Source organism: Lates calcarifer, linkage group LG21 (assembly GCF_001640805.2).
Source record: "Lates calcarifer isolate ASB-BC8 linkage group LG21, TLL_Latcal_v3, whole genome shotgun sequence".
Taxonomy (NCBI): domain Eukaryota; kingdom Metazoa; phylum Chordata; class Actinopteri; family Centropomidae; genus Lates; species Lates calcarifer.
The window spans coordinates 14,688,667-14,707,398 of record NC_066853.1 but is presented as its reverse complement, the minus strand read 5'-3'; the positions used below and the strand labels follow the sequence as shown (position 1 = coordinate 14,707,398).

At 39.2% G+C, this 18,732-nt stretch overlaps 1 protein-coding gene across 1 annotated transcript in view; it reads left to right on the top strand.

The window, feature by feature from the left end:
* Positions 1-18,732, top strand: part of plch1 (phospholipase C, eta 1) — a 57,946-nt gene that overhangs the window by 28,902 nt on the left and 10,312 nt on the right. The window contains 9 exon segments of the mRNA XM_018700427.2: positions 2,153-2,323; positions 3,739-3,832; positions 6,382-6,585; positions 7,409-7,529; positions 10,025-10,196; positions 12,323-12,430; positions 13,812-13,967; positions 14,737-14,799; positions 16,914-17,008. Coding sequence (XP_018555943.1) covers positions 2,153-2,323; positions 3,739-3,832; positions 6,382-6,585; positions 7,409-7,529; positions 10,025-10,196; positions 12,323-12,430; positions 13,812-13,967; positions 14,737-14,799; positions 16,914-17,008 — 1,184 coding nt within the window.

The following is an 18,732-nucleotide window of genomic DNA, read 5'->3' as shown; positions in this document are numbered from 1 at the left end:
GTAGGCATGTGTGGCTTTAAGACACTGCCAGAGAAATGAGGACTCAAATGTGAACTCACAATGCAAAGACTGGGGCAAAACCAGTTGAAATCAAAATCAATTCAGTCAGATTGTAGACAAAAGCAAAGAGATTAAGAATACTGCAAAGCAGGCATAACAAAAACAAGGCAGGGAAGTTGAGACAGACAAACAAAGCCGCAGCAAATATTCACTGGTGACTAATGACTAATGGGGTGAGAAACACATTAAGGACAACTGGTGGGCAGGTGAGGAATAGCAGAAATGACAGAAATGACAGGAGAGGTCATAGGTGTTTTACAAATGAAGTGAGCAGGAGAAGTGTTGCCTTATGTTCAGATGATTATGAATCAGTTGTAACTGTGACAAAATAGGCTGGATTAACAACAGGGCAAAACGGGAAACTGACCCAGGTCCCAGATCTGCCTGAGGCTCCAAACGTCCCCGGTGTCACTTGGTTTTTGGTTATTTTTAGTGTCAAAATGTTCATATCAGGTTACATTGTTGCGACAGTGCATATTCTTAAATGAATTTGTGTATGGTCACGATCACATTTAAAAAAAAAATAAATAATAATAATAATGCAAATCTTCTATCACTTTAAAGTAAAAAACCTGGGCCAGTTTTCTTAAAGCCCCTTAAAACTAATAAAAAACTAAACTTCAGAGTCAATACAGCGAATCTGAAAGTTTTTATCCACTCATAGCGGGCTAAATTATAATTTCACACTGTAAATCACTTCACTTCTCTGGGTTTAGATTAGACAGAAAATTTAGTTTCATTTTCTCAATTTATCACTTTCCATTTAAGCATTAGTAGACTGCTGTGTTGCCACCTGAACAGCTTGTGCTGTTGCTTAAAATATCACAAATCTGTTTTTTTTTTTTCTGTCCATGCATCTCTGATGAAGTCCATCACAGTGATTTATCCCCCCGGTCGTGTGTAGATTCTGCTTGTGATCGAGTCCCCAATGCCCACAGCGAGCTCATTACGGGAGTGTGATGGAGGCATTAGCTGGTATTATTAGATTTGGTATGGAGTCGAATGGGCCCCCGTGAGATCCAGGTAATATGAGATGCTGGGATCCCAGGCGAGCAGCCGGAGTGAAGCGGCAGGACAGAACAAGCGGAGAGCCACATGTAGTGACATACGAAGTTAGGAAAAGGAAAAATAGGTTGGAGAGGTAACATGATTGTGTCATAAAAGCTGCAGCGTTGTGTGTGCTTGCTGGTGTGAATTTGTGTTTGCAGCAGAGTGAAGGGAGAGAAACATGAGTAGAGGCGGAGTAAAAAAACAAGATGAAACAATTTACAGCTGCACATGTGCACAGCTGTTCCACTGTTTTCTAATTTTAAACTACTAACCGATATAGTGTCAGGGTTTGATATTGGCTTAACTCTAACTGTAATATTGATTTTCTACCTTCTATTATAGCCTAATAATCAGACTGAATTACCATTATGTTTCACTTGAGTTATGTTAGCTGAGTTCTTGTGGGGAGAGAAGGTTACTCTGTTTTGTTTTGACCTAATAAGTCTGTAGAGGGCGACATATCCATCCCACCATCATTTGCAGCAGGCAGGGAAACTGTAGTAGTGGTCGCAAAGAACAATACACTTCATTTTTTTTCACCTTTATCAAGAATATTACTATTTAACAGTTGTTTTTTTCTATAAGTTGATTTGACAACTGTGTTGATCTCCACCTTGCTTGTAGCAGTTTCCTGTTACTATTTTCCATGAATGTAGCTAGGTAGCTAGCTACCTATGTAAGAGGATGAGGATCAGGAACACACATGGCTGGGAGGCCTGCCTGTTGCTGCCCAATGGGGTTAGGGTAGGTAGCAGTGACGCACAAGTGGAACGAAACAGGTTTCTAGTACAGATCAGGTCTAGTACAATGACAACGCCCACAGAGGAGACCTATAATACACTTGTTCATTTTTTTTTCTTGATTTATCATTTTGACCAGTATTTTAAGCAACCTAAACATTTTCTGTTTGTTGTTTCAGAGGACTGTGTGAATCACTGTTAGCCATATGTTTGTGCAGCGTTTCACTAAGTCTGGGTTTGTAGTTTTGGTCTAACCATTAAATTAGAATAGTTTGAGATGTGTCACCTCCTTACCCTCACAGGAAGCAGACACAGACGATCAGCAGGGCACGCTGACGTACGAGGAGTTCTCTGTCTTCTACAAGATGATGTCCCTGAGACGGGACCTGTTCTTGTTGATGATGGCGTACAGCGACAGGAAGGACCACCTGACAGCGGAGGAGCTGGCCAACTTCCTGTGCAATGAGCAAAAGGTGAGAGGTCATGATGCTGGTCTCAGGGTTCAGAAGCAATAAAGTGCTCAGCCAGTGATGTTAAAGCTGACATGTTTTTTTTTTTTTTTATGAGTTGTCCAATCTCCTTTCTCTCAAATCGGCTGTTTTCAATTTAAGATCCAGCCAAAGAAAAGAGATATTTCTTTTCACCCTCTCCTTAGTCTGACATGTAACTCCCTCTGTCTCAGCTGTCTGCCCAGAGGAATCTGTTCCACTAAGCCAATCTATCACGCCTAAAATTAGTTTGTCTCATGGGAGTCCTTTTCTTGTTCTTCACAGTTTTTTCATTGCCCCTTTTTTCTCTCAGTGTTTTTCTTTATGTTTCTGACACTTTCTTTTCTCTCTTATGATGCAATAGTGTCATTTTTCATAATGCTGTATTTATCATCTCCAGCCTGTGATACTGGGCATTAATAGTGTTCTCTGACTTAGCTACATCTTTGACATGACTGACAATTAATTTAATTTTGACTTCACATGGCATTTAGACTGGGATTAAATTATTGTTAAATCATTATTAACTATATTTCAAATGGTCTAAACAAGGTCTACATATTTTCTACTCTCAACTATTGTATTTCACACCGAATGTAAAACAAACCTTAAAGGCCTTGGGCAAGAAATCACAACATTAACACTGTAATATACTAAGTAAACACAATATGTTGAATTCTGAATTTAACCTGGCATTCAGATATTCGTCTAGTGTTCAAAATAACTCACAGTATGGCACCTTCATTGCTGAAAATGTGTGTACAACTCTGCTTAGAACAGATGACCAGAGGCTCAAGGTCAACTCTTAGGGGAGAGTAAAGAATCCCTAAAAGAAGCTCCTCCTTTGCATCATTTGCCTTTTAATTTATTAAGAAATTAAGAAATAGAACAACCTCACTGACACATGAAAACATGCACAGTTTCAAATAGTTTTTTAATGTTAACAAATGGATTTTAAGAGGCCAGATCTGTCAACATGATAACATAATTTGACACAGCACTTCAGCACGTCTCATCTCGACTCTCATATTTGTTGTCATATGTGTCTGACTGTCAGTGATGGTTAGGGAGTGATAATAGAAAAGATAAATGTACTTTATTGATGTGAAATTCATGTGGAGGGGGTTGTGGGGGGAGAAGGGGTGCACGAGTAGTTGCAATGTATTTATTTATTTTTTTTACTGAGTGTATGATTGTTCTGTGATCTGAATTTAAATTTACATTACTGCACATGTTGTGTGTACCTGCTCAAGGACTGCATATAGAATTAGCTATTACCTAAATCTGGTACAATACATCTCTTCACTTTGCATACGATTAGTATTTTGTACATGGTTACTGATAAATGAATATAATAAACGAAAGTAAACATTTGTTTTGTTCATCTCTTTTCTCTGCAGATGGCCAATGTGACTCCAGAGTATGTTGCAGAAATCATTGACAAGTTTGAGGTGTCTGATGAGAATAAACAAAGAGGCGTTATGGGGATTGAAGGTAACTTTCTCCTATCTCACCATCTTCTTTCGCAGCTTTATTTTCACTCTCCCAATTCTTTCCCTTTTTTCCATCCTTGGCTCAGCTATTAATACAGTTTATGCCACTTATGAGTTTGTTCAGTAGGTGTCAACCTGTAAGCAGAGTCGAACACATTGTGTTGCTTATGAGCAGCAAATTAAACTTGTTTTTATAATAAATGGTTTAATTAAGTTCTTATTATTGTGCCATGCTTAAAACCTAGCCTGCACAGCCTTGCAAGTAGGCGTGGGCCGGTATGAGATTCTGACGGTATGATAACCTTAAGCAAAGATTTCACAGTTCACGGTTTAGCGGTATTGCGATTAAAGCTCTAAAATTAGTTATTTTGAAATGCCTGGTAAGAAAAACAACTTTTATATCGCAGGAACGGTATGATGGAAAATATTAGTGGTTTGAAACCTTGACTTTTTTAAACCATGGTATACCTTGAAACCGGTAACTGGCCCATGCCTACTTACAAGATGCCACAAATTCATGTAAGAGAGACTCTGAATGCTGTCTATTACCAAAAAAAGCCCCAAAATAAGGAAAGACAATTTGAATAATCAGATTTTGAGACCTCCATTGTCTCCACTCACAAAAACAATGATTGTATAATACTAGAGAAATCAGAGAAAACACTATAGAAATAATCCATCTTGCCTTCTTTCCCATGCTTTTGAGTCTAAAATCTATAAAAATTTTAATTAAATTACACTTCAGGTGCAAAAAAATAATTTCATTACCATTGTTTTAAAATTTAATATCAATTTTTTAATTAAACTTGATAAACACTATTTTTATTATTTACTGTGAGATCTACCCCTCATAATAAAAGTCTTAAATCCTGACAATGAGCAGCTGAAAAAAATGAAATAATGACTATGAATCTTTTAGGATTTTGTCTTTGGCAAGTGTTCATCTCTGAGAGCCACATGTGACTGAAGGGTAAGCTTAAGGGAGAAGAAGGAACAAGGTCTGAGGAGCGTAGCTGGAGTGAGAAAATGGGGAAGTCAGAATCAGGGCAGAGGAAAACAAAAAATGAGAGTGTGACAGAAATGAGATGAGTGAGTATGGGGAGAGGAGATGAGAGGAGGGGGAGGAGGAGGAAGAGGAGGAGGTGGGGTGAGACTAATCCTGTCGTCGGAGGCATGAAGGCTAACGCTGTATGTGTCTGGCTGATCAGACCAGTATGCCTGATGCCCTGCCTGCAGGCCAGAGATGTGTGTGTGTTAAAACATGCATTGTGCACAAATGTGACAGAAATGTACAAACAGATTTACATTAACATCTTTTTACAGTGTGATGAGCTGTTACCTATTGTATTTGGTCTCTGTATATCTGTGTGACTGTATATAATACCCAGTGTAGTTCATATAAGTATTCTTGTCACACTGTGTAGGCCTACTGTTAAAATCAGGATCATACCGTGACGATATTGCACGTCCAGTCCGATAACAGACGTTCCATAGAAAAAATCTTTCCTATATCTGCATCACATTTTTCCATTTCTCCTCCACAGTCAGCTTTTCCACATCAACTGTCTGCCTCTGTTCCCTTGTCTGCATTCCCACTTATTTCTCCTGCTCTTGGTATTCCTGTCTCATTTTTATTCATCCTCCCTGGATGAAAGGATGCTTTCTTCCCTGTCACTCCTCATGCTGTACGACCTACCAAAAAAAAAAAAAAAAATGCTGTGGTTTGAAATCACAGCAGTGTGGTTTGAATGTGCTTGTCTGTCATCCTCTGGTATTTCCCGGAGCTTAACCTACTGATGAAGAGATACTGCAGATGTCACTGTTAGAAGCTGTTAGAAGCTGCATGATATGGTCTGGTTGCCGGTGGTTTGAAATGAAAAAGTTTTGGGTGTCACTTTTATTTCAGGATATTCACAAACAGACAACATTGGTTGCTGTAAATCTGATTCAGGAGGGATGCACCATCAATACGTGACAGGCAATATTAAAAGAACTTTGTTGTTCCATCATGACCTCTGCAACTGACTTCAATATCTGTCTACACTGATGAGTCTCCACCATTCAGCCACAATGGTGCATATTTACAGTGTATGGTTATATATGTCTTTTTGATCAGCCACAATGGAAGGAAAGGAAAATGCAGCTGATTGGCTGTGGCAGATGCTCATTAATAAGACTGAATGTCTAAAGCCATGCTAATGGCTCTGTAAGATTGTACTTAAACACAGCTGTGCTTTGAGCTAAATGCTAACATCAGCATGCTAACATGCTCACCTTAGCAGGTCTACCATTTTCAAAATGCAAGTTTAGCATGTTAGCATGCTAATATTTGCTAATAAGCACAACATACAGAGTAGGTCTACAGCTGAAGGGGTTGTGCCAGTTCATCTAGTTGATCTTGAGATTTCATCAACTGATGTTGGCTCAGAGTCAGGCCACCACCCTGAAAAAGCTGCAAAACACAATTGGAGCTAAGCTGAATAATTCTGAGTAATACGCTGATTCATATTGTAATTCTCTTTTTTTCCCATTAATGTATATTATCTTCAGGTTTTACAAGTTTCATGCGAAGTCCGACATGTGACATTTTCAACCCTTTGCACCACGAGGTGAATCAAGACATGGAGCAGCCACTCTGTAACTACTTCATCGCCTCCTCTCATAACACGTACCTTACCGGAGACCAACTTCTCTCCCACTCTAAGACCGACATGTACGCCTGGGTGCTGCAGTCTGGCTGCCGCTGTGTCGAGGGTAAGCCCCTGTTTACGTTTAAACACCACTAAAGACTAATCTGACCGCACCTTTTTCACAGAGGACATTTTGACATGTCACAGTTGGAAAAGCACAGATGTAAATAATAACGTTAATGATGGCTGAATACCATTTAGCTGTATCAGTTCCAGGAACCCAGTGTTCACTGTCAAACTGTCATGTTTTACTGGGACACGTGAATAGAACAAAGCCACTGTTAGTGTTATTAGTACCGCCTGTGATTTCTTTACTATGACAAGTTGATATGTCTGCTGGGAAAGTGGCCTATTATGATTGGACGAGATGGCTTTTATGACTCCATATAATTGCAGTCTTTTCACCCTGTATCAAATGATATTTCTGTTTTGTGCTAAAAATTGAGTAAAACAACTGCTGTTAGGGATGCTTATGGATATTTGTAGATGTGAAGGATGTTTACTGCTAAGCAATTTCGGGCAGTTTTTGTTAATGTTTTTAAATTATAAACCCGACACTTCCTTTGCTGTAATAAAATTTGGAAAAGGCCCACAGATCCAGCAACACTTAAAAAACCTAACAGTGTAGCACAATGTTGCACATGCTATTGCTTAAGCATTGTTTTCACTTACACTATTTTTGTGTCCCAGAATGAATTAACACTGGTGTTTGTTAAGAGAATGTGAAATAGTGGAAGAAGAGCTGTGGCATCAAGTCCAAATGAAATGTCTTTCTTATATTCTAAGATGAAAAGTAAAACAGATGAAAAGTATGGCAGAAATTTAGAACAATAACATGATGCAGTTTTTCCATGATTCATGCATTTCTTCTGTTTTTTTCCCTGCAGTGGACTGTTGGGATGGTCCTGATGGAGAGCCAATGGTCCAACATGGCTACACTCTGACCTCTAAGATACCGTTCAAGTCTGTCATAGAGACCATCAATAAATATGCCTTCATAAATAACCAGTGAGTCAAAGCTCCTAATGCTACAGTACAGTGTATGTGTGTGTGTGTGTGTGTGTGATTGCATTTGATTGTTTGTGACATTTTATGGAAACTAGACACTTCCATTATCCACAGGTATTGTTGTGGGAGAAAAAATGGCTTTGAATGCCAAATACAAATGCCATGTTACTTATTTCTTCTTCAGTTTACTGACACATATGTATAAATCTGACTGAAACATTCTGAAGAGTGAATAATATTATTTGCTTCAGGATAAACAGCACAACATGTCTCCATGTGCACATACACAGAGATTGTATTACTGATTGTGTGTTGTCCTCTGCTGTTTAATTGTGTTTTATGCTCCGCTATGGGATGAGATATACTGTAATAGCACCAACCCACCCTAATTTTAAAAGCTGCACAACTACTGTATTTTTCCTCATAAATCAAGTCCTAACACTATAATTTCTCTCACTGTTTTAATGAAATACCCATGAATTTGATGGAAGGTTTCCTCACAAGGTTTAACAAGAACATTGCAAAATTTAGAAACCAGGTTTGTGTTTTTCATAGAACGCTGTGATTCCTGGCAGTAATTAGCACCTATTACTGAGCCATCTGCTTAGCAGTGTTTCCTCTGGCTCCCTGAGGAGCCACTGTTTGTCTCTGTTGGGTCCAACAATACCCAAACAAAGTGGTGAATGATGCAGATTCCTGCTGCCACATTGGCTCACGTTAACATCTATTGCAGCTACTTATGATGGCAGTGGCTGTGTTATAAAACCATTTATTTTATTCAAAGGCATAGACAGCATTGGGAATATATTCAATTATGTAATTCAGAGAGAGGTGTAACTATATTTGGCAGCAGCTTGTTGGAACTTTCACTTACATCACATTAAAATTGTACATCGAGCCTTTAACTTACTTCTACATGGCAATTTAACTTGTAGTTGATCACTCTTTCAGTTCCGATGCACTGTTGAAGTTGCTGAGAGTTAGATGAGAGGATCAATACTACTCTCTACAATCTGTCCATAAAATATGAAGCTACAGCCAGCAGCTAGTTAGCTTAGCATAAACTCTGAGCCACAAATGATTGTTATTGGGTTTTTTTTTCATTTTGGTTTTTTCTTTCTTTCTGTCAAGAAAGTGAATAAGGATATTTAAAGAAATGTCAAACTATTCCTTTAATTGCCAGCCTAAGAGTCACACTGGCCAATGTCATCATTTCTCTTCAGATTTTGCAAGCACACAGCCTTCAGCAGAGTAACATTCAATAAAACGGGGAAGCAAAATAAAGACAAATGACACAGTTGGAGAAATAATAAACTGCCAAAGCTGCTAAAATTTTGGATGGAAAATCCACATAAACACCCCTTTACTGTAATGGCTGCCTATTTCTTTTAACTTCCTTTGGTTGGTTAATTGATTAGTTGATTGACACACAGATAATCAGTGGCTTTCAGTATACTGTAGGCCAAACAAATAATCAGTTTATCTAGAATAAAAAAAAAAAAATACTAAGATGTTGTCCCTTTTCATTCTATTTCTTCTGATGGAATTGCTATAGGGCTTTGTATTTCTCTGTGAGTTAAATTTAAAAAACATATGTTCAGTGCACTTTACCAAAAGAAAACAAACACTTGCTAATTAGGAAATACCTGCATATTCTCATAAACTCATATCTTCTTAATTAGTCATCTGTAATAATGCTGACAGCAACAACAGATGAATAAATTGAACGTTCTGCACTTTGTCTTTCTCTCTCCTCTCTCGCTTCTGTTCTCACCTTTTACATTCAGCTGATATTTTATCATCAGTGCCACCTGTTAATATGATTAATGGCCCCTGGGTTGCATTGAAATGGAGTGAGTCTCTGCTCTCTCAAACATCACACACACTCACACACACATTACACAGCTCATTGAGCCGCCTCACTCTTTCACCTGAGAGGAGCTCTGGGATGCCACTGTCTGTGTGTGGAAATGAAATGACTCTGGATGTTACTCTCTCTGTTGTCTCTTTTTGTCTTTGGCAGAGGAGCCTGTTTGTGTGTTCAAACCGTGTGTGCGTGCATGTGAGAGTGTGTTTTGGGGATCAGAGGTAGAGGTGAGAGCGGGGCTGTGTCCCCTGAGGGAGAGCTGTCAGTCTGACAAACCTGACATTTGAGCCGTGCTTGCTGCTGTGTGGCCACAAGTCATTTCACCTTTTCTAAATGAAAAGACAGACAGACAGACAGACTGACACACAAATGCCACATCTACACACACACACACCGTGTCACAGAGGTGAAGAGGTGTTTATGCAGCTGTATTTTTTATCATTTACCTCGCCGTTCTGTTGGCTGGAGGTGAGAAATGGAAGTAGAGTTTGAAATGTGATTCCCATGTCAGCAGATCAGTCTCACTTCAGGTCGCTGACTGCATTCATGACACATTTTCTAAGGTTTTATGTAATTTATGGAACCCTGAGTATGACAATGTATCTTGTTTTTTTCTTTTTTCTTTTAGATATCCGGTAATTCTGTCCATAGAGAACCACTGTAGCATCCAGCAGCAAAAGAAGATTGCTCAGTACCTGCGAGAAATCTTTGGAGACAAGCTCGACGTGGGAGACGCACTGAGCAGAGGCTCTAAAACCTTACCCAGTCCTCACAGCCTGCAGGGCAAGATACTCATCAAAGTAAGAACAAATCAACAGGAGGGATGGGTGGATTGACAGTACACCCATAAAACGAATAAATACATTTCTAAATTGAAATATGATCGATCAGTTGTGAATCAAAGCATCTGAGGAAAGCGGAGCACTCGTTATTTCTCCATATTTTACTTCAAATACGTTGCCGTGCTCAGGATGGGGACTGAGAGAGACATTGCGAGGCCGCTAATTACTGCCCATAATCAGAAGAAGAGAGGGGAGAGGAGACAGGCAGGACAAAACTAGGTCATTGTATTACTCATAGAAGTGAAAAGGGAGAAGGACAAGATGCAGGCATATGATGAGAGTGACAGTTTTTACTCTCATGTAACTCATACATACTAACAATAACCGGACACGACCTTCTGTCAGAGGATTCATTTTAAATAGCTGTTACTTTAAGTAACAGCTATTTAAAATGTAATTAAGTATTTAAAATGTTATGTAATTAAGTATAATTAAATAATATATGTTGAAATTCCATTAAAAATATACACTGTGTTTTGCCACAACAAATCCTATATTCCCAGAATGTCTGGTTTATCTAAGCCCAACTGTAGACAAAAACCACAAAGAGGCTGCAACAACAGCATTTTTCCTCTCACTTGAATAACTTCAAGCTTTTAGAACTTAATACAGAGTCTCAATATGACATATTTCCCAAATTGGTTGTCAATAAATTATGCAGTTTTTCCATTAGATTCAAAAAAATTAAGGCATCACACATATTCAGTCCTCAAAACTCCCTGGCCCACATTCGACATTTTAAGACTGAGAAGTTACTCCAAAGTATTGGATTGTCTGGTACACTCTGCTTACTAATAGTAGTGCCAGTGTTTGTTCCCTTAAATCAGTGTTTCCCCGAGCCTAACCAAATAGATTTAGTTGCTTAAACTTAAGGGAATGGTTCCACATTTTGGGAAATCTGCTTAATCGCCTTCTTTGCCTGAACCATTATGGAAACATCATATGATAAAGCACCTGTTTTGTCATTTAAATGTGACATTCAACTTAAGTTATCTAAGACGATCCGTGAAACATAGTTGATATAATCATCAAAAAGAATAAAAACCCAACGTGATTTAAAAAAAATAAAATAAAATAAATCAGCTCTTACCTTGATGGCCTCAGACTCAGAGGATCCTTATCCACCAGCTCAGGAGGAGTTACACAAAGAAACTGTGAGAGACAGAGAGATAGAGAATCTGGGTGAGCAAAAGCTTTCAGCATTTATTGTTTTTTTATTAGAAACAGATAAAATTGACTTTATCTGTAATGTGAAGAAAGCCTTCATTGTTCCCTGGCTAAAAAGGAGCTCTGGCTTTGTCCCTCCCCAGCCAGATGTCTGAGCAGTGAAAGAGCATTATTGATTTTCTTTAAAGCCCTTTACTCCTCTCTAACAGTTTTCCTCCATCTCTTTCCTCCCCCTCTCTCCCCTCGTTTGAGAGCCTTTCACCTCTCTCCATCCCCTCAGTGGGGGGAGAGACCCGAGAGTCACGCAAGGCAGCAAAGAAAAATGGCGCCAGGGTTTTTAACAGTCACGACTAGAAGCAAGAGGGAGCGGACTACTTGTGGCGGTTGTTGAAGTGAGGGCGGTGATGTCAGCCGGTGAAAGACTCGATGTTCTGCAGGAGAGCTCAGAGTCTGCCATTTATTTTTGAAGATGCTTAGAAAATCCTGACTCCCACTAACACCTCCAGAATGGCTCACTAATGGGCTTCCTCTCTGCTGAAAGAGCTGCTCAGGGAGCTTCTTGGAGAATCTTCAGCTGATTGTACATTATGTGTGTGTGTGTGTGTGTGTGTGCATGCACACAAGTGTGTGTTTTGTGCCCTCTTGCGTGCTTATATGTGGCAGTAATGATTTTCACTCTGCCTGTAAATACTGGTAAAGGAGCCACATAAAGGAAGAGGTTACTTTAATGTGTGCCTGTGCATTTTTGTGTGCATAGGCTTGTGTGCAGATAATGTGACATATTCTGCTTTGTTATTCTTGGACTGTCTTGGAGGTACAACCTGTGTGGGTGTATTGCAGAGATGAGCGAGGGGTTGTGCTGCATTTAAGACATATGCAAGGGTCAAATGTATGTTTGTCGTCTTTTCTCCTTCCAGGGGAAGCGCCTGCCCGCCTACCTGTCCGCAGACGCAGAGGAAGGGGAAGTATCTGATGATGACAGCGCTGATGAAATTGAGGACGACTTCAAGCTCAAGAGCAGTAACGTAAGATAGAGGAATGCAGAATGCACAATTTTGTGCACACAAACATGCACAAACTCTCGAATTACCACCTCCACACGGACACATTTCTTGTCCTTTTTCTTTGTTTTCAATTTGATTTCGTCATTCTCAGTCCAGTTGTGACCAACTGCTGAGTAAAGTTTGTGTCTATTTTTTCCTACTCAATCTATTCATTCAAAAAGTACGGCAGCAACAACATCCTATCAGGCACCACAAGCAGAAGTTAGGTAATGGGATCTTAATGATAATGTTGTGCTCGATGTAATGACTTCAGTAATTGGGTTGTAATGTTGGTGCTTGTAATGTTTTATTGATCATCATTGCTGTAATGTTTTAGAATAATCAATGCTTAATGACGCAGATATGTGTAGAAAAGAGTTTGAACTTTCTGTTTTTGTAATAGACAAACATGTAAAACATGTCAGAGCACCTTATGGCCGCTTGCTTTTACAGATCGCTCCTGAAGTTTCCTTGTGCCATTTTTTATAGTAATCCTGTTCATGTATTCTATGATACAGTAGTGCCAGGGTCCTCCTCTTCACATTTTAAACAGGAAAACACTCAGTTATTTTCCAGATGGTTTAGTTGTATAACTGAAAATGGCATCATTCTTCCACATTTAGCTGGAGGCATGAGACCGCAGATGCCACTTTGGATGATCACTGCCATTTTAAAGGGGTAGTGGCAGGTTTCCACTGATGAGAGGTTTTGTTCTGAGCTCATTAAACCAGTGTGTTTTCACAGCAGTCACCACTAACACTGCACTCATAGCAGGCTGTGGTAAAAAAAAAAAAAAAAAAAAAAAAAAATTCTTAACAATGTTACTTTATAAACGATATAAAACCAGACAAAGCAAATAAAATGAAAATATAATGCTGTTTTCTCTCTTTTACTGTATCTGATGTCAATTATTTATGGTTTTTTTTTCATTATTAGAGATTTTTAGTTAACTACAACATACATCATTGGTCTGATATAAGAAGTTTAGACCTACAGATGTAAACATGACTTGACACCTGTCAGTGATGGTGCAAAATGGTCAAACTTGCATCACCATTTACTTTTGTTGGCTGCAGATGGCGCATATCTGTATGTCTACATCTGCCTTCTTGGCCTGAAGATGGTGATGGTTGGTCTGGAGCTGCAGCTCTGATTGTGGTGTTGTGGCTCTGCTGTGGTTAATATTGGTTGGACATGGTTTAAACTGTTTTGCAGCATGTCCATGCTCCAAAACAGCACTACTCTCCACAAACTCATGTCAATAATGTTTTTTTTTTTAACCTTAATTTAAATAACCTCCTTTTCTCCCTTACTACCTTAGTCAGCTCTCACTAACAATCAGTTTCCCTCTTCTTTCACACAGGGCAATGGTAACCACCAGGTGGAGTCTCACATCAGAAAGAAACTGGACTCTCTGTTAAAGGAGTCTCGGATCGGAGACAAGGAAGATACCGACAGCTTCAGCATCCGAGCTCTGCTCCGAGCCACGCACCAGGGCCTCCAGAAGAACCTGCGGCAGGTACAGCCCCAAGGCAATGTGAAGGGCTGCACATGGAGCAGAGTAATACCCATCAACAGATGTAGAGAAGAGAGAGAAGAGAGGGGGCATAAAACTAGGCCATGGTATTAGTCATGGAGGGAAACTGAGAAAATAAAGGGGTAGGCTAGTTGCTGCAGCACTCGCAGGTCAAACACACCCACTGAACAGATGACATGCACAAACAACCAGCACCTCCTCAGGCTGCTCTGAAGGGGCCGTACTGTTTCCACCTGCATGGGTGGCGTTTCATGCAAATCATGTCAAAACAGACTAAAAGTGATGAGAAACTGAATGTCTGCAGTGTTACTTAATATTTAATTTCCCTTGCTCGCTTCTTGTGCTATTTTTAGAAGCTTCAGTTTCCTGAGCCATTTTAATGTAGTGTGTGTTGTGCACCAGGGTTTCCTATTGTCTTTATTCTGGTTCTGCTTTGTTGGTGATCCCCTTCACCTCATCCTGTCTCTAAAGCCTTTTCTGTTTCTGTCTTCCTTAATGTAATTTTCCTTTTATCCAGTTTCTCTGTTTTTCTTATTTCTTACCCACTCTCCTCCTCAGCTTTGCTGTGCTTTATTGGCTGATGTCTGTTGTAGCCCCTCCAGCTACTGAGCTTTAGGGTTTAAGTGACTCACTGGGTGCTAATGTGGTTGTTATTAGATTCACACCAAATGATCCACACACACATGCATGTAAACAAGCACACACAAACACACACATCAAGAGTCTCTGAATGTGTTCTCCTTCCCTCTAGAGCTCCAGAGGGGTTCTGAAGAAATCCCAAAGCAGATCCTTCATCACGACTCTCAAACAGAAGGTGAGGAGCATCGAAAGACAGATTGCTCTTTTTTTGCTTGATACTTGATATATTTGTTTTGGGTCTCAAATGGCTAAATCAGGTTAGTTCACTTTTAGGTTAGGTGATAATGAAACATTTATCTGCTGCATGCCACAATATTACAAAACTTTAGAAAGTTGTCAAAGAAACAGTGGTGCCTTTAAAAAAAAAAAAAAAAAAGGGCAAACCTGCACTAAATGTGAAATCACTTCTTCTCATCTTGGCTGAACAGGCAGTCAGACAGAAGTCATTCACTAGTCTCTACTGTCAATTTAACATGGTCAGTCAGACTAACAGCCACTGAGAGGGCTAATTTGAGCCAATGGAGCTGGAAAAGCACAATGACAGCCAGCTTTTGGCTTGGTGCATCGGGGCTCTTAGGACTTCAGATAAACTTCTCCAGACGCAGGAAAACCTGGGGAAAACGATCTGGGCCGCATTAATTAATTAATTAATTAATTAATTATTGAGATTTAGCAGTGTTAGTGGGTGGATTTTTTTTAATTTTTTTTTTACTTTCAGGTAGAGCCAGGTTAGCTGTTTTTCCCTGTTCCCAATCTTTATGCTATGCTAAATTAACCATGTCCCGGTTGGCCAGCCTTTGTATTTACTGTACAGATATGAGAGAGGTATCAATTAGTATTCTATCTAACTCTAGATAAGAAAGCAAATAAGTATATTTTACTTTAAGTAAAATTATTACTTTCAGTAAGTTCTGCTTAAAGACAATCAACTTTCCCACAAAGGTTAAAATGAATAGCCTTCTTATTAATATTTATTTCACCCTCATTGCTATAAACAGGCAGACAACATACACCCCTCAGGGCAATTCAATACAGTTCAACTCACTAGCTCCATAATATAGTTTGGGAAATAACCACAGAATTGAATCAACACTTAAACAGTTTCAGCAAAAACTGAACATTACAATCTTTATGACGGTAAGATCTGTACTGGTGCTGTTGTATTAGATTGCAATATGTTTGGAGACAAGAGTGTGATTAAAAACACCAATAGGAAGTGAAAATGCAAATACAAAGAGCCTTTTGTAGAGCTATCTTCAGCATGTGGTAGGTAGAGGGATCATAATCAAGACTGCCACACTTATCTTTCAATTCCACACAGTAGCTCAGTGCAGCGAACACGTGTCATGCGAATCTACTGTCTACTGTACTGTCTTGATGTAGATCCTGCGTTTGTCCTTAGGAAAGCCTCTAATGGTGTAGGGCCTTACAGTGCAATCAATGTTTTCAAGTCCTTCAGTATTTTATATCTTTTTTGAGATTTGAGAGTCAGCATCAATTTTAATTTTAATTCATTTTACAGTATAACACTGGTTTGTGTGTGTGTGGTTATTTTTGTTACAGACATTCTCTCCACATTCTCTCAATTCTCAGCCTGGTTATTTCCCACTCTGACTTTATTCTTCGATCCATTTGCTTCTTTTTTTTTACCTTCCTCTTTCCCTCCTCTGTTTACCCACTCACATCTCTCACATCTCCTCTTCATTCTTTTATGCCTCCCTCTTTGCATATTATGCATCCTCCCACGTGTGTGTATATATGCGTGCATGCATGGGTGCATGTAATCTGTTGGCAAGCAGCCTAAACCCTGTAATTACTGCAACCCTCATCCTCTTCTCAACTCCACTTTAGCTCTAATAGAGATGTTGCTTCTCTTGGAAAAGGAAAAAAAAAAAAGAACACACTTCACCAAATACACACTCGCTATAATTACATACACTATACCTAAAACACCCACCAACGTGCACAAACACACACTCAAACTGCTACTACAATAACAACACTCTATGAATCACATAGCAGCCTCTATGAAATACATACAATTTGCTAAAGACACATGAGCACCAGCCCCTGCCCTGTTAAGAACTCTATGCTGCGTTAGTGTGTAGGTGGTATCATGTATGATGTGTAACACATTCGTCAGGAATTCAGCTGAAGGGAGGATCATCTGCTTTTCAACCACTGAGCAAACTGTTGTTGCAATGTAGTTTGTTTATTTGTTGATATATTCCTTTGTGTGTGTGTGTGTGTGTGTGTGTGTGTGTGTGTGTGTGTGTTCCCATTGTCCAGAGGCACTCCAAATCCAGGCTATCATGCCAAAGCGTGGACAAGGAGGAGGACAGTCAGGAGAGGTCTGAGAGGGACGCCGGAGGGCAGTTCAACAGGTGACCTTCGACTTGCTTCACCACAACACTGACAATCTCTGACAGCTATTAGGTTTAATAGTTGCTGACTGCTGGGAGCATGAGACAATCCAGGGCATCAGCAGTGCCATGCAACCACATTTATGCTTGTGTAAGGGAGACAATGATGGACTTGAGGTCTGGAGCTGCCACTGACAGCAAAGGAAGGAATCCCAATTGGTTTTGATTCCATCTTCTTTCATGTAAAATCAGTAGTCTCTCAGATGAAGAGTGTACAATCATCACTTCTTCACTTTGCTAAGATCCCTGGGCTATGTTCACTCTGCATGCCTTGCTGCTCAGCTATAACCTCCTGCTCAGATCAGATTTTTATATTCATAATATTTTTAATGTAGCAGGTCAATTAACACACTTTCTACATATATTAAGACAAACGACCAAAGACAAAGCACCTGGAACGCATGAAATTGAGGCCACAACAAAAGGCATCACATATGGTGTTGCCACACAGCTCCGGTGGCTCATAGTTGGGTTTACTGTGTGAAATATGGTTGAAGATGGACAATTTATCCAGTCACAGCTGTGTTCTTTCTCTTTTTTTCAAATGAATTTTTAAGGCTTTGCTGGGATAAGAAAGCCATTCTCCTGTAACCAGTGGTTAAAAAGTGTACAATTAGTAAAAGTAGCAATACCACACTATAAAAAATACACTGTTACAAGTAAAACTCCTGTACTAAAAACTGCACTTGAGTAAAAGATAAGATTCAGATTTGCTGGCAACAAAATGAATTTAAAATATTTTTGATATGCTCATGATGCAGAATCACCCTGGGATTATATTATTGCATTAAATTATTATTTTTGATGCATTAAAGCAACACAGTGTACATTTTTAAAGGAAGAAATAACACAACATTCCACTTAAATATAAAAAGTTTAACTCCCAAGTACCACAACTCACTCCTTATCAATTTAATACACTCATAATGTTAAGTAATGATAGCAATCTTTATTACATGCTACACTACTGTTTGCTGACTTGATGACATGTGTTTAGTTCTTTTTTTGATTCATAATTACACCTTGACCACTGTTAAGCAAAAGATAGATAACATGTTAACAATACTTAAATCTTGTATTTGGTGGAGGTGGAGATCATTTTAAAAATAATTATACGTTTAAATTGTTTAATCTCCAACAAAATTTTATATTTTAAAAACTGATCATATTTTTTCCCCTTATGCTTAAAAGTAAGTAGTATCTATAGCTGTGATGTAAAGTAGTTGAGTAAAAAGTGCAGTATTTCCCTTTGGAATGTAGTATTGTAGAAGTGTAACATATAAAAATGTATGGTATGGTATCTCAAACCTGCACTTTATTGGAGTAAATGCACTTGGTTAATTTCTACCATTGCCTGTACCACTGAACACCTCCACCTCAGTAGTCTTCCATCGTTCCTCAAGCATCATCATAGATTTTCTTAAAACAGATCCTGGTGGATCCTAATGGTGGAAAAAAAGAGTCAGTTTCATCTGCCGCTTGAACATAGCCCAATTCTCTGTCACACACACATTCTTTGTCCACCTCAGTCTCTTTTTTCCTTGTTCTTTGTGAGTGAGCATTGGGGAGGAAGAATGGAAATTCAGCTGTGTTTCCCTCCCTCAGTCACTCTCTGTGTATAAGGCCTTTGTCTCTCTTTGTTATCCCAGTCACTGTTCCTGGTTGCATATTCATATATGCATGTC